The sequence below is a fragment of the Brachyhypopomus gauderio genome, chromosome 12 (genome assembly GCF_052324685.1).
Source record: "Brachyhypopomus gauderio isolate BG-103 chromosome 12, BGAUD_0.2, whole genome shotgun sequence".
Taxonomy (NCBI): domain Eukaryota; kingdom Metazoa; phylum Chordata; class Actinopteri; order Gymnotiformes; family Hypopomidae; genus Brachyhypopomus; species Brachyhypopomus gauderio.
In genome coordinates this window covers 10,101,293-10,122,566 of record NC_135222.1, presented here as the reverse complement: position 1 = coordinate 10,122,566, position 21,274 = coordinate 10,101,293, and the positions used below count along the sequence as shown (strand labels likewise).

General features: G+C 38.3%; 1 protein-coding gene across 1 annotated transcript; it reads left to right on the top strand.

Annotated features, from left to right (window-relative positions):
* The first annotated feature begins 1,077 nt into the window (after nucleotides 1-1,077).
* Nucleotides 1,078-3,267, top strand: serf2b (small EDRK-rich factor 2b). The gene is made up of 3 exons (XM_077023070.1): nucleotides 1,078-1,333; nucleotides 2,500-2,605; nucleotides 2,690-3,267. Exons 1-3 carry the CDS (start codon nucleotides 1,327-1,329, stop codon nucleotides 2,754-2,756), a joined length of 180 nt encoding a protein of 59 aa, XP_076879185.1. The 5' UTR covers nucleotides 1,078-1,326; the 3' UTR covers nucleotides 2,757-3,267.
* The last annotated feature ends 18,007 nt before the right edge of the window (nucleotides 3,268-21,274 follow it).

Below are 21,274 nucleotides of genomic sequence, written 5' to 3'. Positions count from 1 at the left end.
CACCGGCCCTAGGGCCAGGATCGTTGCAGCAAATTCTGGGCCCTGTACACTCTCAATGTCAGTGGGCCCCTATAAATGCCAGTAAATGAGGCACATGAGCAAAATGGGCCCCTCTGCCTACTCGGGCCCTGGGTAGTCAGGTCCACTTTTCCCCCCACTACCACGCCCATGTCTAGAGCCACTGGAGAACTGAAGTTCCGAATCTACACATCATTGGCTACATGGTCTAAATTAACATAATAAAACATGCACTGACTACTAGCTAGTCCACCCTAGTCATCAGGGATCTAGGGTGAAAAACTGCTTTGTGACCACTTGTGTTGTAAAAAGAGCTAGGCCTATAAAAATAAATATGACTTTGTAGGCCTACAACTCTTCACATCTGATTCAAAACCCATGGCGACAGAGAAATTTCTTTAAAACCTGCATTTGATTGACAACTTTGTGTTCTAGATTTCACATTGAACTGGCCCTTTAGGGTTTTAATGCGCATGTCTGTCAATGTAAGGATTAAGAATGCCCTTCAGATGCCTGCTTCGAGTGCATGTTTTCAGACTAAATAAACTCATTGCTTTTCCATGTTTCCTCAGAGACAGGAGATAAGACACGAAGAAAGGAAGCAAGAAAAGAAAAGGACCCTCAAGCCATGAATCCTCTACCACAACCTGCTCAGGTAGCCTATTAAGACTGCCAGCAAGGTAGGGGTAATCGCAAACAAAATCCACATGGTGGAAAGGAAGTCGATCAGCAGTAACTTTGCTTTGTGGACATTCCTGAACAATACATGCAAAGCTGATGAATTAGGCTGCTCAAGGGATATGTCCACTACAATTTACTGAGCTAGGTGCTGTTGATGGTTCAGTCTAAGGTAAGCCGTTTTGATTACCACTGCCAAAATATGAATTAATTTCATTAAGTTTATTCACCTGATTACAAAAATTAGAACCAATTAATTGCATTAATTGTAGGATCACTTTAATTAAGGTGAGGAGGAGTCAGGGGTGGGGAAGTTAATGGTTGCTAGACCAGTATTTTTTAGACCAGACGCACGTGTGTGTATTTTCGTGTGTGCCACACTATTATGAACACAACTTCTTTATAGACAACAGGCACGAACTGCACGTTTTCTCTTTTTTTGGCCAGGTTGCACGGTATCCATGACTACGTGGAACGCGTTAACGTTACCCTCAAAATGATTGGATAATGTTTTTGATATATGAGATACGGAGGCGGGACTAAACACCAAGGTCCAGTTCGCCTAGGAAATACATTAACGAGCTAGCTGCTGGGCTGAGCTTTGTTGGTGTTTTGGAAACATCAAAAACCATGACGAGTAGGTTACTCTATTATTTAATGTTTTAAACGATGTTGCAATGAGTTGTTTCAATAGTTATCTTTTCAGTATTTATATCAGCTAAACAATATCACTAGTTTTTTATTTATATTGGAAGCTTTATTACATCTAGCTAGCTAAGTGCGTAGCTAGCTAGCTAGCTAACGTAGCCCACTTTACTACAGCTAGCGTTAGCTCGCCATGCATCGCTCCTTCTGAGGATGAAGTAAACGAATCTGTCGTCTAATTATACATTAATTGTGTAGCTAGATGAGACGCGTGTATATTGGTTATACCTAATGTGTTCATATAGCTAACGCGTTAGATAATGAGATATCTAGTGAAATGTTGTTAGCTGGACAGCTAGCTAGTTGACTGAAGTAATCTCGCCTGCCTGTATCTACTGTATAGCCGCCTAGCTAACGTTAGTCGGGTTAATTCTCGGAGTTCTCGCGAAGTTGGACAGAAAGAGTAAAACTTCCAGTTTACTCGACAGCAAGGTGGAAAATTATCACGTATGCTTGTTGTGATTGGCATAGTAGTTAAATAAATGGCTTGTTTTCGTTATTTGCTATTGATGTCTTTGTTTTGTTGAGAGCTCATGAACGTTTATGCTGCCACGTCGACTTGTGTCAAATACGTCCAGCCTGGTTCTGCTGGGTTTCACCCCAACACAACCGCTCGCTGGGGAGAGTTTTGTAAAGCGGGACCAATTGCAGCTACCGTGCCGAGGACGACGAACCCGTTACTATAATGTTTACTTTATTGAGTAAGCGTGTAACCACATGGCTAGCTAAAGTAAAATGATTACAATCCACTTTCATATTTCATATTGGCAGTTGTCCTCCTCGTGTTAGAGTATATATTTAAATAAGCATTATATGCTTTTCTTGTATCCCTCATAAACTGGAGAAAAGACCATATTAGGAATCCTGGCTATGTTTGTTTAAATCGAAGTTAAAACATGCTTATTTATGTTGGCTTGTCTTTTGTTTACATTTTATGTATTGCATTATTGCATGTTTTGTATAAATATTGTAATTTGTAGTTGTTTAGCAAAATAGAAAGGATTACAATTTTGGAAATAAAATTTTAATGTAGCTTCTAAGTAGCAGCATAGTTTAACCCTAACTGATAAGTGGTGGATGACATCTGTTATTGTACAGGGGGAAACCAACGTGAACTTGCTCGCCAGAAGCATGCCAAGAAGCAGGGTGAGCAGACCAAGGGCAGGAAAGACGATGGCCTCTCTGCTGCCGCTCGCAAGCAGAGGTGAAGCACCATTCCATGTTCATCACCTGCATCAAGTAGGTTATGTTATTGGTGATAATTATCCAACATCTGTTTTCATTACAGGGATGCAGAAATCATGCAGCAAAAACAGAAGAAAGCAAACGAGAAGACGGATGATAAACCTAAATAACCATGGAGCAACGTTGTGACCCGACAGGCATTAGTGGAATTCTTGGTCTAATATGGTCATGAGAATGGATCTTTTATCGTATTAAAAGAGGAGTGCTGCAGTCCTCCGTTCTTTTATCCCATTCCCAAAATCCACATCATGTTCGAAGCTGACACAGATGGAGAAAGTGACTATCTCTGGTTAAATTTGCATGTTATTTCTCAGATGCAGGCACAAGGGAGATTGCCAATCAACATACAGATTGACATTTGTATTTTTGTATGAAAAACCCTAATAAAATGTAAATTTTTAGTTCAGGTCTAGCCATTACATTTTGAAAGTTTTGTTCTCTTGTACATAACCTGAATTTTAAGCCTATTGGCATTAGAAATCAAATACAGTTTTCTGGTTATTGTAAACGGCTATGTTCAGGCTTACAGTGAGTTTTTTTGTTTGTTTGTTTTTCTTTGTCTATTTCCTCTATTTTCTTCCTTGTCCTATCTATGAGATACATAAAGGAACTGGGGAATTATGTGTCTGTTGATAATATGATATTAACTGTGGTATTTGATGCAAATGAACACCCTTTTAGGCAAGTAATTGAAAATTACAATTGTAATATTTCACTGCAAAAGTTAAATTCAAAGAGCAAGTTGAAAATGAGTTAAATGTTTTCTGCTCTATGGTTTGGTTTATATAGTTCTCATCTGTTTCTTACATTGTTGAGATGCATAAACCAGTTTATTAGGAACACTCCCACATTCCCAAACATATTTTTAACATGTTATGACTGCATTGCGTGGTATGAATCACATGTGATGCATGTAAAAGTTATAGTAACTCAACCAAGTGGATAAAAGAAGTTCATGGATCAGCAGATACAAAGGATATGGGTGAGAATCTCGCAAGAGGACTGACCACAGCCAACCAAGTCATATCTGAATTTATAACAGTGTAAACAACACGTATTGGGCCTTTGTTAAATGCCAGTTTTGTCAGCATAGAGCAAAAAAGTAATCTCCAGTGGACACTGATTCACTGGAATCACTAGTTGGGGTTGATTAAATCGTAGTAATGATAGAAATCCTATTTAAATATCACAGTTATGGATTAATTGTATGTGTGGTCTGTTTGTCCTTGCAATGTCATGTTTTATTTTATGTGCTGTCTGGATCCATATGTTTCCTCTTTGCTGACTATGGTTACATGACCTTCGACTGCTATGACCTCAATCCATGGATATCGCCTTATGTATTGCACACATTGCACCCTCTTGATTTTTGTACCCACAATTAAACCAACTGTAAACCAGCTTGTAATTATAAGGCAGCAGATTCAAGTTATTCACCAGAAGTAAATTGTTGTGCGTCAGTTAACCCAAGCTTCAATAGGGAAATGGGCTTTCATTAGCAAACGACAGAGAAAAATTTAAATACGGAACGACGTGCGGAAACCAGGAAGAAAACCGAAACCAAAACAAAACACACGTGGAAGACGTCGCCATGGAGATGCTAACGCCAAAGTGGGGACTGTGACATACAATGACAAGCAAGGGCGTCGGACATCGGGTAATTGTGGTCTTAACTACCTGACTAAAATGAAACGTATAGGTATTTCAGAAGTATTCGTTTAAAAGGAAAAGCAGGCATATCTCATGTTTCTGATGATTAATTCTTAGGCTACTAAATAAATTCATGAAGAAAAACTAGGTGGTTCCATTTGGAGGTTCCCAGATCACACATCAAATCTTGATACATATGCAGATAAAAATGTTTCCTATGATTTGGTAGTGTGGAGATGTCAAGTGGTAATGAAGGTTCCCATAACATATTGGGGAGGGGTACCACGGTTTCTTTGGTGCAATAAGGCAAATGTGAGATGTACAAGTAAATAAATGTATAAATAATAAATAAAAATAATATATTTTCTTCATCAGTTGAGTAATGGTCTTCCCTCAAGTGACACTCAGTTGTCTACTGCTTGTAGCAGTCAATAAAAATCAAAGACCACACAGATGAAACCATACTCTATGATCAGAGAAACAGGATTCCCACCATGCTCTCTCCAATGCTGTGCTGCACTGGGTGTCTATATACAAGTACCCACACCCCTCTGGGTCTAGAATAGGCCACAGCAGCAATGAAGTTTAAAAGCATGACAGTTTAACAGATCTTTTCAGACATGTCTTCTGTAAACACACACAAACAACCATACAGGAGTATTTAGATTATGTCACTTATCAGTATATAAACTTTTCATTGTAAATATACTGCATATCTCTTGTTTACAGGTTTCAATGTCTCTTATGACTCACCTTAAAGTAAGTACCATCTGATAAGTATTCAGTGTGCTACTTAGCCATTTGCTTATATATGTAGTACTGCAGCTTGTTAAAAGGATTGTTCTATACAGTTAACACATATACTGCTGGTGTTAATTTTTGCAGTCTCCCTGTGCATCATTAATAATTTGGCATATATGACACAACTGGTCATGGTTTTATTTAACACATCTAAACACATAAACTACTGAAAAAGAAAGAAAGGGATATGACACAATTAAGACTATACAGAATAACATTTCTTGAAATAGCTTGAAACAAACTGAATATATCAACAAATAATTATATTTTTTAAGATTAAACAGTAATGGCATTGTCTACAACAAATTATCTGGAGGAAAAATCTTCTATTTGTTGAGTGAGAAGTAGTTTACCCAGTAGTTAATGAAGAATTAATATGGAAATAGGAATGAAAATTGTAGGCTAACTTTGGAAACTTTTGTCATACAAAGTTTTACATCAATATTTTGTATTCTTGCCATCCATAATATGTAAGTGTTAATTCTAAAATAATATCATAGTAGCTATAAATAAATGATCCTAATGTAAAGTTATGTCCCGATATGTATAGCAGTACGCTATCTAAATAGATATGTGACCTCTTTTCTGCAGTGCGGGCACATTTTGAAAGTGAGAGGGTATTGTTTCTGGAGCCAAGCCTTAATATGCTGGATGTTGGTAACTAGCCAGTTGATGTTCATTTGTACTAATTCCAAAGACCGTTGCACAAAATGATAGTGACCAAGATTCTTTTTCCTCACAAAAAAGTCAAACACCTGAGTAAAAACATGGATACAATATTATGGTGCAGTAAACTCTGCTTTTAAGTAATGAAGTCCACTGTTATTTTTGGCTGAATGCTGATTTATATGAAACAATAATGGGAAAATAATAATACATGAAAAAGTTTCTTAGTTATTCATTAATTGACAGGTCCTTTATGTCACACAGAAGTTTTTTTTAAACATTTGAAGGCATGTTGGCAGAGTCCTTTAATCTCAGTGCACTCACCTTATCATACTTCTCAGTGGAAGTGAAACGAGAAGTCACATATGTTATGATTTTAGACAAATTTGGAGATCCCAATGGAAATCTGTTTAAAAGAAGAAGAAAGAAAGCTCTAATCAACCTAAAAACAATTCCATTTCAATCAAATAATCATAAATTATATATGATTAGAACATACTTTCGCCAAACAAAATAATGTTATTGCTGAAGATGTAAATAAGATGTAAGATGTAGTCGTATTTAGCTTTAATTTGATCCCTAGCTTTATTTGACTCATATTTAGCTTTAATGTGACTTTATCACATGACCATGTAGCGCTGCATTTAGCAACCTGTACACATAGACTCAATTTTACCTCTCACGACATTAAAACATGTAGATGTAGAAGTATCTGACAGAATCATAGCACATGCATTCAACAAAAGCAAAATAAAAATCTGGACAATGACAACCAATAAGAACAAGAAAAAAGTGACAAAACATTGTCAGACACTGTATGTGTTCAGTAACCTTACCTGTGAAGACAAGTAATATGTGGGTCAAGGCCAAAATGCAGTGCTTAAGGTTCAATGTCAACACCTTATCAGAGCATATGTAGTGCATAGTATCTCATAGTGTGCTATATCTGTTCTATATTATCAAAGTTAAATTAGAGAACAAGAACTGCAGGTACCTACCACTACAACGTCTTGCTGGGGCTGGTGGTATGGCAGAGAGCAATCAGCACGTCCACTCTCTCTGCACTGGAGTTGCTGCCTGGGTGATGCTGCAGGATGAAGGTTTACTCCACACAGCCCCCTTTTTGCACCCCCACATGCCAAACCAGAGGAGCAATAGACCACTGCAGCATACACATCAATCTGAGCATAATCAAACATTCACATTGGTCGTGAGCTTTAAGCTCTGTTTCTTTGCTAATTGAAATGCTATGCATTTTTATTTGTCCCTTACTTTATGATGTACCCCCACTTAAAGATTTCAACCACCCTTCCAGCATCTTTTCATCACTACTAAAGAACTTTTGATATCTAGTTTTCAGACATGGCACCAATTGATTCATCTTTTTACTTAATTGATTTCCTCTACCATCTATCTTCCAGACCAAAGTTAATCTCATCCAGCCCTAGGGTTAACACTTTGAATTGGCATTGTGTATGAAATGTGCTTTATAAATAATCATACATTTTTTTTTTCATTTCATTTGTTTTTCCTAAAGAGCAACTGAAAGGAAGTGGAGGAAATCATACTTTAACACTTCTATTGTGTTCTTCTAGCAAAGCTCTCTTCTGATGTGACTGCTGCTAAGACCTCATTCTTAAAGGACAATCGGACTGCATGTACAGCTGACTCATGCAAGGTCGATAATACATTTTCCTCTGTGCTTAACCATCCCATACATCTTTGACCATGCTTGCTCACTGGTAAAGATTTTGCCCTTCTTTGATATTGAGATTCTTTCCTGCCTTCTTACATATTTTCCCCCCACTTTCCTCAGAGGAAATGCAACAACCTTTCCTACCATGTGCCATCCTTTCCACATTTCTCCAATCCATTTCAATACACCTCAAAATAGCAAGTATTACACCTATTATGAAACAACCCTCATTTGACACCTTAACCATCTCTAACTACTGATCGGTATCACTCCTTTCTTTTCAAAATTAATGAATGTGTTGGTTACAATCGAATGTCTTTTTGTTCCTGAAAAATTCCATGCTGCTAGGTCAGCCAAGCTGTCATCAGTTCTGATTCTTCTTGATCTTTCAGTAGTCTTCGTTATGTTCAACCACACATTTTGACATCTTGGTGTAACCAGGTTGGTCTGTCACTTGTGTATAATTACACAAAAAGTACTGTATTTGTTTATCTGCCCAGCTTGACTCTCCCCTTTTCATTTTAATATCGTGGAAGAAGTATGTCACTATTTGTTATCCACCCATTTTATTTCAGTTATGGTGGTGATGGGGAAATGATTTACAAAGATATGTTATTTGTGCTTCACTCACTTTTCTCCCATTATGCTTTTAGAGTGCTGGAGTGAGTTTTCAGCATTGTTCTATGCACTTGCTATGTACTAACAGGAGTGGCTGATCCAATAAAAGAAGATTGCCTACAAAGATTGCATGTAGCTAGTGATTTTTACACAACACAGAAACACTCCGGTCACACTGGCACATTATGATTTACTCCATACCTAGAGGAACAGTCATATCTGCTGACATGGAGGGGGTCCATATCTACTCTATAAAGCCTCTACACTGGCATCCCACAAGACGTTGGTTCTCTCATGTTTTCCATCTATTCCCTCTCAGGAAAATCATATCCTGACATGGTATATCATACTATTTCTTAAGATGCAAATTATCTCAACACTCAGGTTGTATTTTGGCATGACTAGCAGACATTGTAGATGGCTGCTCATCACCTGAAGCTAAATAGTGTCATGGCGGGTTTCTATTTTACAACATCAGGACAATTAATTTCTCTCAGCAGAAGCCACTCAAGTGTTTATGCAGTCTGATAATATCTCGGGATATTAATGAATATTGTGACTTGCTTCTCACAGGTCTTATTCTCTGTGCCATCAGCCGAGCACTGAGCCCTGGGGAACACCAGTGGAGAGTCTGCATAGATTGTACGTGAATCCTCCCCATGTTACCTCATAGGACCGGTCTTCAAGATCTAGAACCTTTACATGTGGAGCCAGTCACACCAAAGCTGGAGGGAAGAGAGGAAAATGTTGTGGTGGAAAGAGAGTTTGCTTATGTTGGGGATGTTGAGTGTGGCCTTCTGTAGGATTGGTACCACTCTGGCAAAACAATGCAAAATACAATGCAAAACAAAAAGAAGACATTAACAAGACTCTTGTCTATCCTGGCATCCAAGTGATGTGATGAAGCTTGTACAACTGAGACACTCGCTGTGTTCAAATGAAAACTGAAGACTGATCTCTTTATTGATTCACCAAGCACTTACTTGAAATATGCTGTCTTCTTTCCCTCTTCTTTCGCACTTTATGATATCTTGAGGTTTTTGACAGATTTACAAAGCATGTCTGTAAGTCACAAATGGTGGCTGCCAAATATGTGTATTTGAATAATCACATGTATGTGAATAATCAATGTTGCTGGGACTCACAGGTCCTTCCCCTTTTGAGCCATCCCGAAGTAGAAGAGTCTGAGGGCAGTGCGCTGGGCACTGGGAGATGATTTAACAGCCAAGTCCAGCAGGAGAGCCCTTCGACTCTGCCCCGGCAGGCAGCCGGCCTCAGCCCATTCTTCAGCCAAAACCTGTCTCTTCAGCACCTGCCATGTGTGCTCCTGGACAGGGTCAACAGGGTTAATCAGTCGCCTCCTAACTTATATTTATATATTAGGGCAGACACACACACACACCACTAAGGCACACGCAGCACTATGCCCCAACATTACAACCACCTGCGTAATGTCATCCTCGTGCTGACAAAATAGCTCTGACTCTCTAGCACTGAGACTTTATAAGCAGATACTTTACGCTTTGTACAAATATGGCCCCCATGTGTTTCCAGCACAGTTCACAGATGCTCAATCATAACCTGTCAACACCTTGAGCTATTTGCCATGTTCTTCAAACCATTCCTGAACAATTTTTGTAGTGTGGCAGGGTGTATTATCCGCCTGAAAGAGGCCATTGTCATTAGGTTAAACTGTTGCTATGAAGAGGTGTACTTGGTCTGCAACAATGTTTAGGTAGGTGGTATATGTCAAAAAAAACTAAACGTATATGATGCTCCAAGGTTTCCCAGCAGAACATTTCCTAGAGAATCACACTGCCTCTGCCAATATGCCTTCTCATAGTCTGTCCTCTTTCCCAGGTAAATAATGCTCCCACAACCAGCTCTCCACACGATGAGCTTGAGAAAGACACTTATGGGCAAGTAGACATCCTCTCTCTTCATGTACTGACTGAGTGTGAGAGCATCTGAGTATAGCAGGTCCTCCTGTCTGTAATAGAGACAATTAGATAAAGTCAAATAAACAAATAAAATAATACAAGCTTATAAAACCTGGTCTTCCCATACATTTTAGACAGCTTAAAATATAATTAAGAGGGGACACACAATTATGTCTGTAATACTTTCATGTTGTTCGAATCAATTATCCTGCTTGTAAAGGGCTCTTAGAATGGGTCTATCATACCTGACCCTGTAAAACCCAGTGGATTTCACATTCACCTTTACCTTGCCCTGACACTATGTCTTTAAGATAAGAGAACATGTCAATTAATTTACTATATTCTTATTTAAATACAATATATAAAAGTATGTGTTGACATTTACTAAATTGACATCAGACTGACTATTAAAATGAACAGGATAACAGAAAAAACTTTGTTGTCACATTTATGTGAATTACCGGTACTTGTTTTTTGTTTGTATGGGGTAGGCCTCTTGACATAGATATAGTTTTTGCCCTGAATTCTGACTGAAACAACAAGATATCCAGTCTGTTTTATTCTTGAGTCTATTACACTCTTAACATCCAAACCATTGTCATTCTACTGCAACACCTACAGTTGCAGTAGTGACAGTTAGAGCAGATGTCGACATAATACCTGCCAGGTCTGTTGCAATTTGTGTGTAATTGCAATAAATAATGGAGAATATAAGGGAGAAATAAGGTATATGACTTATGGGCATAATGTTTTGCCTCAGGTCTTACTTCAGTCATTGCCTTCCACAGATCATCGGCCTGTGTTACCATAGTTGTGTCTCCTGAGATAGAGATGCATATCACCTGTGAACTCTGAATCCTGTATATAGGTGTGTAGCATTCTCACCACACTGGCTCCATGAAAATTAAAACATATAGTTATGGCCCAACCTGGTATCCATTAATGTACTGTACCTTTAAATTTTGGAGCAGTTTAAAGTTCAAACAAACAAAAAGCAGGTTTATTGAATGACCTTGGAGTAGGATATGACATCAAACGTTTCATCAGTTATTGAATTTCAAACTGTTTCAAAACTGAAACATATGAAAGCTAATTTATTGAAGTACGAAGCTCGAACTCTTCTTATTTAGACATAATCACACCTAATTTAGGAAGAGGATATGAGAATTGGAAATATTCTTCCAGAAGTTTAACAGCAGCTTGGACAGCATGGTCGGTTTGGTTCATCTGGTGTCTTGCAGCATGCACTGATACCTGTAAAAACAAATACCCATCACAGGAGCCATGACACCTGATCACACTTGTATGCTGGAACTACTGTAGAGAATTTTATTTTATTTTAGAAATATTGTTGACTTGCAGACCTTGAGACCTCTCTTAGTTGTGACAGAATTGGAGGCATAGTCACCTACAACAAAGGCCAGTAAATATGTACTCATTTTCACACTGGTTTGATAGTGATCTATTGTCAAACCATTTGGGCCAACGGTAGTAGAAGTCTATAGAGAAGCACACTGAATTAGACTCATAAAGGGCCCAGATCATTTGGTATTGATGTGAAATATGTTCCTGATATATGGTGGGCTCCTCACCTGAGGCATGTTAGAAAGTGAGGTGAGCTCATTCTTCCTCACAAATGTTAAGGGAGAAGTTAGCTTTCATGCTGGGCTCATCAAAGCAAGTAAATGCCTTATGCGCAGAGCTTGGTTTCAAAATGTGTCGCAATTATTGTCCTGAATATTTCAAACACAGACTTGAGTAACATGATAAAACATGAGGCCAGGCACAGAAGTATTTGTAGGATTCTTAAATTTCAGAGTGAAGTGTAATGAAGTCCTTACAAATGTACTGTATCTTTGGTGTTGTTGTTTTTGTGCACTGTAACAAAATATCTAACCCACATGAATAATAATAATTCCATTTAATAATGGATGAAAAACTGATAGCTTAACTCTTCCTGCCAGTGCTTACACACCTCCATGTTCCATCTGGCATCTGATAGGAGGTTTCATACAGTCCACTCAACGTTTGAGAGAATCTTCCATTAAAAGAGAGCCAGAGTTGGTATTTGTGCCCAGTTTTGAGCAGAGTGTTGGATACCACTGCCAACTGTTCCAAAGACTGAGACTCTAGTATGTGTACAGACATATTCTGCACACTACTCAAGTTTGAAGGAAAGTTGTTTGGCAAAGATACACCAGGGGATGTTTTGTGAACAGGATGTAGAGTTACATTTACATTTACAGCATTTAGCAGACGCTCTTATCCAGAGCGACTTACAAAAGTGCTAAGTGTTTAGTCAGAATATGCATCTCTATCTAGTATAAACAGGTTTAAGTCCAAACTACTCAAGCACTGCCATAAAGAGTTGCCAGTGCTGATACCTAGAAACAGAGTTACATATGGAGTAGTTAGTTCTGGTCATCTTGGGGGGGATGAGAGTTTATGTTGTAACACTGTTTCTTGCTGTTCAGAAAGTATTTTGAGAGTGACCTCTGAGATAACAAGGAATTTGCTATGTAACATAATGCTGTTGGTTTGGTTCAAGGCAGTTAAGAAAATAAAGACCTGACCACTGACACTTTTAGTTTTCAAATCAAATCAAAATCAAAGTTTATTTGTATAGCGCTTTTCACAACACATGTTGTCACAAAGCGCTTTACAGGATTTAAAAGGTTAACAATACTATGGGTCTAGAACCCTAATGAGCAAGCCAAAGGCAACAGTGGTGAGGAAAAACTCCCTATGATGGTGGGGATTAGGAAGAAACCTCGGGAGAACCAAGACTCAAAAGGGAACCCATCCTCCATTGGGCGGCCCGTTAACACACAAATTACACAAAATACAGACAAATACACAAGTCACACACAAATCACACAATCAGACTAAGTAAAGGTAAAAATGAAAGTTCTGGGTTTTGATATTGTCACTGTAAATGTCTGTTGATGAACGCCAGGGTTTCATTCCATGTCGGAGCAGCGATGCTGGTATTGTAGGCTCCGACTGCAATGTTACTCTCCAGGTGAACCTCGGAGAAAAGATACGAGATGTAGTAACTATGTAACAGATTAATCAAAGGCCAAACTAAACAGATGAGTCTTTAATCGAGTTTTAAACATTGAGACTGTGTCTGAGTCCCGAATAGAGGCAGGAAGATTATTCCACAATTGTGGAGCTTTAAAAGAAAAGGCTCTTCCACCTGCTGTGATCTTTTTGATCCTAGGTTTTGTAAATTAGGGGAGATGAGGATTATGTAGTGGTCTGGTTGGACAGTGGTTGGGAGTCGAGGCTGCTTCCATGGAAATGGTTCATTGAATAAATCTGCTGAAAACCCTCTGTTTTAATCCTTTTGTGTTGTACACTCACCACACAGCTCATTATCACTTAGCTGTTGAACACTTCGCCTACAACCACAAAAGACATGATAGCATATTATCAAGACAGACTTGCTTGGACAGGTTTTATATTTTATGTAGTCTGGAGACAAATGCTTAAGACAGCTGTGAACTAAAACAGGTAGATTGCACCTTCAGGACACTGATTAAATTAATCCAAAAACAATGCAGGATGAATGTTATATATATTTTATAATATTATATTTTAAAATATGTTATAATTTGTCATAATTTTGTTTCTTTTTTATCTTTCATTTCTTTTAACATTTTTATTTTGTCTTATTTTTGCTTCCTGTGACGGGCAGGGGTGAAAAAGGATGGTTTAATAGAAAGTGTGCAAACCAAAAACCCGTACAATATCTCCAAAGGATATAATGACCAGCGGTCAACTGGTACAAAGACAAGACATGTATAGGCAAACAAACGACCCTCAGGTGAGACGGATCACGGGCTCCGCCCACCTGAGGGACGCACATGACGTCACCAAACAACAACAGCCGCTGTGGACGGAGGCGGCCGGTAGGGGGCCGCCTCACCGTGACAGGTGCTATACAAATAAAGATTATTATTATTATATAAATCATTACAGATGCCTTTTGTGTCCTGTGTGCATTATTGACCTCCTTTCCCATGCAGCTGATGTAATACGTTTATTTGGGGCTACAATTGCCTTCAGACGTTAACTGACTAAGAGTGTAACTGTGTGTAACACATCTACTTTGTAACGCATCTACTGTGCAACTGCTATTAATCTCCACTGATCTAGTTCATCAGCAATGTGAGCCCAGAACAAGTCCTAACATGATCCTCTGAGTATGTAATGTGTATATGTAGGCTAGACCGTACACAATGGGACATTTGTAATAAATGCATTCACTCTGTTTACAACAAATGTTTAATCCAATTATTTAAAAGACAACTGCTTCTTAAATCTGACGATTCCAACGTTTCTGCTGCTTTCATATTAAGAATCACCTTCTTCTATATTTGAATTAATGTAAAACATTATTTGCATCTCAAATACATAATGGGTTTTTTTTCTAATCTTATAACTGATCCAATTGTCTGAGCAGGCCTTTCCAGTCCTGTTCTAGTCTGTCTTGTAAATGTAAATGGCTCACTGTGGAACATTTTACCGACCTGATAAACAGATAATTATTGTGCATACAGGCAGGGGCGTAGTAGCAAATTCTGGGCCCTGTACACTCTCAATGTCAGTGGGCCCCTATAAATACCAGGAAACGAGGCACATGAGCAAAATGGGCCTCTCTCTCTACTCTGGCCGTGTGTAGTCAGGTCCACTTTTCCCTCCAATACCACGCAGATGCATACAGGCAGTGGCGTGCACAGAGATTTTGGGGGGCAAGTGCTCGGGGGGGGGGGGGGGGGGGGGGGGGGGCACTTTATTTAGCGCAAATAAAAAAAAACTACAAGCACATGTTGAATGAAATTTGACTTTTATTTGTAACATTCTCTAAACGTGAGTTTTCAATGGAAAAAAGTCACGCAGCCAACTGATATAATTCATATCCAATATTAACCATATACAGTCATGTCCTTCAGTTAACTTCTGTTTACCCTCCACTGTCTGCAGGCCTTGTTGCATATATTTTGCAATTTAAATCAATATAGGCCTACAATTAAGACAGTAAAAAGACCAAGAAGTAGGAGAATGAGTTATAGGCTACTGAGTGTTGTCATTACATGAATGCAGATGGGCATTTTTCACAGGTAATGGGGAACTTCCCGTTTCTTCTTTCACAAATGAATGTGTTAATTTATGTTGCCTAACAAAACCTATACAACAGTACGTTCAGCTTAACACATAGATTTGCAAACTACCTTAATTATTTGTATGTGGTCGTCCTCACGTTATCTATCATTGATTTGGGCTAGAGCGACTAGTTTATCAGGTGACCAGTCGTCTAAAAATGCTTAGTAGTTTGGTGCTGTATGAGACATTTTACTGCACAAGAAAATGATTTCAGGTTGGGCTTAGAGGGCAAACGGTACGATTTTACTTGATGTGTATGTGAAGAAGTCTATCTGACCAGTCTATCACATCTGGTGTGACAAAGGAAGAGAGAGGTCGGGCGTGTGCGAGGTGGTGGCGCATTTTAGGACATTGTTTTTAATCGCTCAGGTTTTCAAAAGATCATTTCAAACCAAAAAAAAAAACAAAAAACCGAAGTTTCAAAAGGGCACTTTCGTTGATAAAGGGCAGAGTTGGTGGTGTCTATGTGTGCACGCCACTGCATACAAGCATCCAGAAACCTGGCTGGTATTTCATTTGACCAATGTGAATCCTGACACTAAGCAAATTATAACTAAATAATAAATATATCAGATACCTATTCCATCAACCCCCCCCCCCCCCAAAAAAAAAAAAAACTTTTTCCCAGATATAACAATCCCAAGATGGTTTTGTGAAATCCCTTTGCATCTCTGATTGCACACATATTGCTTCCAAAAATGACTATTCATCAGCTAAAACTGCTACTGCAATCTACTGCATCTGTATTCAGCTTGTTTCAAATGCCACACAGGACATGCTGAATGTCATGGCAAGTTTACGTGGAAGCACCCACAGATCTGTCGTGCTGAAGTCGACCACAGGAGAGTAAAGAGGGCTAGGGACACAGATGGACATACGGACATATGGACATACTTGGACATATGAACACAGCTGACTAGCTCACTAGCTATAAAACATTACTGGCATACTGGACATTTATGCTTACCACAAACTTACATGGTACTTTCACAGGGGACAAGGTCTTCGAGACCTTGCGTTCAGCAGGGTTCATTTTCATCCAGTGGCCACTGTGGGGCGCTGTACCAGGCTGCTGACTGCTGCAGGCATGGAAGCAGGTGGCTTTGTACAGCTCTGAGAAACACCTGTCAATACCTCTCACAGGGCTCTGTAGGATCATAGAGCACATCAGCTGATGTTCCACCACCAGAGGACATGAATGTAGAGCTCTATTTGAAATTATTAGACTGCACTGCACATTTTGCTTCTATATGCCCACTTTTTATGTTTATAATTAAGTAAGTTTCATCAATTAAGGATTTGTTAGTTTCATTGATTCGAGAAATAAAAATATATGTTTCAATTGCTAAATTAAATTCAATGTATCAATATTTTATTAGTCTTTTTCATTTTTCACAGCTGATTATTTGATAAATTGATTAACCAATACAAGTTGAATTTTACCTTAGGTTTTAAGTCACTTTACTCTTCCCTAAATAAAGCATATACTTTTTGAATGCAGTTACATGCTCTCAAGGTTTTGTGAAGACCATGGGGAGGAGCCTTCAGGGTCTCACTACAGCTAGAGCACCTTACTGTTCTGACATGAGATATTTGATAACCAAATATTTAGTTTAGACCAGTTCCACCCAACTTAGTTATTATTATTACTACTATTACATCTTGTATTACTACTAATATTTATAGTAATAAAGCAAAATCATACACACACAAAAATTCTGTAGTGTTAAAATAACAAATTGTATTACTGTACTGCATCCAGGCCTTTGGGTTTGTGCACTGTGTGTACGTGTTCACCCACTATAATGGGTATAATGAGTTGAAGGGCTAGGATGTCAAACAGCATCCTTTACCATAGAAAACTTAACCTGCTAGTAAGCATGGCTCATATCTCTATGCTTTTGCACTGCTGTATTTACACAGATATTTTAAGAACTGCTACACACCCTTGGCAAGCATTACATTTCACACAATAGATTTGACTGCTTTATCTACACTATGTGTATAACATGTTTACTTTAAGGTGCTGAGCCTCAGTTTAGCTGCTATGTCACATTTTAGATGCTCTGTTTATGTCATGCCTGGCTCCACCCCCACCTGTCTGTCATGTCTTTGTTTTGTTTTTCCATGTGCTCATATTTTGGTTTTCCCAGGCCACGCCCCTGTCATCTGTTACATCACCCTCGCTTTATTATCTCCAGCCGTCTCTTGTTAGTTTCCTTGTTTAGTAGTATTTAAGCCCTTTGATTTATCTGGTACCTTGCTGGTCATTGTTTATTACACAGACCAGTTGTCAGTATTAAATTTAATTGATGTGTTCATTGTTTACCATGTATTCTAAATCTCTGCATGTTGGTTTTGTTTTTGTGTCTGACTCTCCTGATATCATCGTGGACTGTGACCATTACACTGTTTATGGATTTGCTCTGGATTAACCTCGCTCTACTCTGCATTTGCGTCCACCCCATTGCTGCACCACAATGCTTAGCATGTTAAAGTTTAGCTGCTATGTCACAAAGTTTTTTGTGTTTTTATTGCAATTATTAGTACTTTTAGTCTAGGGGTAGTCCAGGGTAAGAATATCAATATCAATGTTTGTTTCTCTGGGTATACAACAACAAACATTGTAGAAACATTGAATGTCTTTGTGTATATCTGAAATTATAAGAATATACAGGTCTTGTGGACTTCAATAGACAAATATCACAAAATAGAAATTGGGGCGGTAAGCAGTACAGAGGTCTTTTACTAGCTTTATTGTAAAGCTTCAGTCAAAAGTAATGATACTGAGAAGAACTGGACAAAATTTATGGTTGCCAAACTATGGTTACTGTGTCCTGGGATCAGTGTTAAAGTAATTATAATCTAGTAACTAACAAGGTCATATTGACCTTACCCAATACCAAGTACCGGTATCACCTTCTAAAGGGTGAAAGGTTATCAGATTCTGAAAGTGTGGAAAGTTTTATAAATGCTATATAATTCACCTGATACAAGAAGTCAGAACATTAACAATATTATGCATAGTCCTGGCAAATACCAAAATTTGCACTTAAAAAGTGGATATCCAGGCAGCACTGCACTAGAATAACACAGTAGAACACACCACTGCACTCCTATTACACAGTAGAACACACCACTGCACTACAGTGCAGAGTAACACAGAAGAAGATAACACTGCATGACTATGACATAACAATGCTCACTTTCAGTGGCAATCACTGCCTGCAAGAGGTCGTGGCTTTTTATTAGCATTTCCGAACTTGACTCCTGTGGCCTGTAGTCTTTTCACATAATGATAAGTTAGAATCCACAGTGGAAATTATGGTGATATAGCTTTAAAAAACCAACTACATCAAGAATCAGCTGCCTTAGGACATTTCAAGACAAGGGTGCTTTTTACACTCCACATCGAGCAGCTGGGTAACTGCTGTGATAGGAGAGATAACCACCTCTGTCTCTTTTTCTGCATTGTGCATTTTTCTTTGTGTTTGTACGAGGCCCAATCTTTCTGATTGAAGTCCACACTGATTTATAGTGAATTAAGAATTATTAGCAATAACAACCTTACTAAACGAACAATATTACTTACATTTGGCAGACGCTCCTAGCCAGAGTCCCATACATATACTACTTAGGTAAGACTTTATTGTCTGTTTTCACAACATGCATGAACAAGCTAAAAACAATCAATACATAAATGACAAACACAAAACACTGGACAACAGCATGTCTCTCCTGTACATTCATCTCCTAATAAAAACAAGCAAACATGTAAACATATCCTAAATCATTTACATAACCACCAGAACCTCGTGCAGTGCAATATCAGTGTGCATAGCCAAAGGATTTTTTATTTTTAGAAACCCCTTTAAAGTGGGCATGTGAGATGGACCATTTTGAAGATAATTATGCAAAATCCCTTTGACATGCAGGAAGGAAAGTCTTATAACTTCTACTCTCTGTGCTCTCATCCAACCAGTACAGGACAGTGATTCTCTCTGCACTGCAATGCATCAGACTATGTAGTTCATAAGTGACCCTCTATTTTATCATTTCAATTATGTGTCAGTTAAATCAGACTTATTATTCCTCTTGCTATATAATCAGACAATATTTGTGCTATATAAACTTATTCCTAACGTGCTCATCTTGAATCATTTTAAATCCACAATGTTTTAGGACTCTGTCTTCACATCACGACTTGTTTAATGATGACAGAACCCACTGGAATATCACTTTAGAATCAAGTATAGTGTACAAGACGAATGTCTGGGGAGAACTAGAAAGTAATATTTGCTTATTGCATTTGAGGTCTACCATTAGAAACAAATACTAATAGAGATTTAAAATACCGTGAGGAAAAGGCTGATTCCAATAAGGGATGAGATGTAAGGCCTTTAATCAACAGCCTTCAGATTACAATGTTCCCCAAATAATGTGTGGTTGTCTCACCTTTCTTTTTATTTCTGAAAGAAATATAAAATAAGTGGAGGATTCCGAGTTGGACTACCCAGACTGAACAGGATCCATTCTTCATATAATATGAATATATAATATGAATATGGAATCTGGCCCCTACTTACAAAGTAAAAATGTTTAAATACCTTGTTTTATTTTAAATTATTTTATCTCAACTTATGTTAAGGGATTCAGTCTCATCTAGGTGGACTATAATATTTTTAACAGAATCACAGCTTCTTGACCAAACACTTTTTAAAAATGAGACAACATATTTATTTTGGAGGGAACTATAAGCCAATATTGTCTGGCAATGCCGAAAAGCCAAAGGAGAATAATTGACTAAATAAGTGAAAAACGTGAAAGAAAATAACAAACCAAATTGCCATATATTATAATCCAAGAGCACACGCAGTAAGGACAACAGCAGTGACAAAGTAAACAGGCCTGGGTATCCCTCAAGCATCGTAAAACAAATATGTGCTCATTTGTAATGGTAGCGCAATTATTTCACTGAACACGCTCATTTATTTAAGACGATCTTAACACTACACCGCGGTGAAGTTAGTTTCAAGTTGGATATTGGATATTCAAGCTCCGCGGAGATTGCGGCATCTACCTCACGGTTGTTCCGAATCAGGCACTATGAACTCGGCCAGACACTATCTGTCGCTCCCTAAAATGGCAATATAAATGAGTGTGCCTCATCTGTCCAGTGTAGCAGAATATTTTCAGTCCAATTTTGAGTCAGTGGGTCACATGACCTGAAAGCTATTGAAGAAAAATCGTGATATTTTCAAATAAAAAATTGCTAAAAATAGAAAAAAGCCCAAAATGGCATTTAAATAAGTGTGCCTCACTGATGTAATCTTTTTGGCATGATTTGATATCATTTTCCACTCAGGTGGTCATAAGACAATGATTTATAATTATTTTGGTTTCTCAGGAGTGTCTAGTTTATTGATGGTCCCTAAGTGAACCTCCGCGCGTGAGAGGAGGGAGCGACAGAGAGCGGCTGGCCGAGATCATAGTGCCTGATTCGGTACAACAACCGTGTGGTAGATGCCGCAATCTCCGCGGAGCTTGAATATCCAATATCCAACTTGAAACTAACTTCACCGCGGTTAACACTACAACGATTTGGGGAAGCTTGGCCATGATCAGTATGTTCACTGCTGTAATTTGTAATAACATAACAATTACAACAGTGATTGTTTACTGAAAAGGCAATAAAATAAAGTATTGTCTTTTACGGTAAGACGTATCCTTCGTGCGACCTCTGGTGTTAGGATAATAAAAGGTGCCCGATGATTAAAAAAGGTTGCACAATGGCGTCCTCTGATGTTCATTGTGCGATTGTGAGTCTCGAAGTCTTTCATTTTCAACATTTCAGCGAAGAAAAGTTTGCCTGAGGGTTTTATGCTGAGTAATTTATTAAACTCTGGACCCAAAATGCCATCAAAATATTTACTTATATTACAAATTCCCCCAGTCAGTGATTAAACAAATGTACGTTTCTTAGATTGCATAAAGCTATGGGGCAATATTCTGGGGTCATATTATGGGTATTTTAAAGTTGCTGAGCACTCTTGTGCCTGACTAAGGTTTCTACTACTTCTGACAGCGA

Excerpts from the sequence above, each read along its gene's own strand:
- serf2b (XM_077023070.1), top strand. Across the intron at positions 2,606-2,689 it reads GCTGCCGCTCGCAAGCAGAG|GGATGCAGAAATCATGCAGC; the intron begins GTGAAGCACCAT and ends TTTTCATTACAG.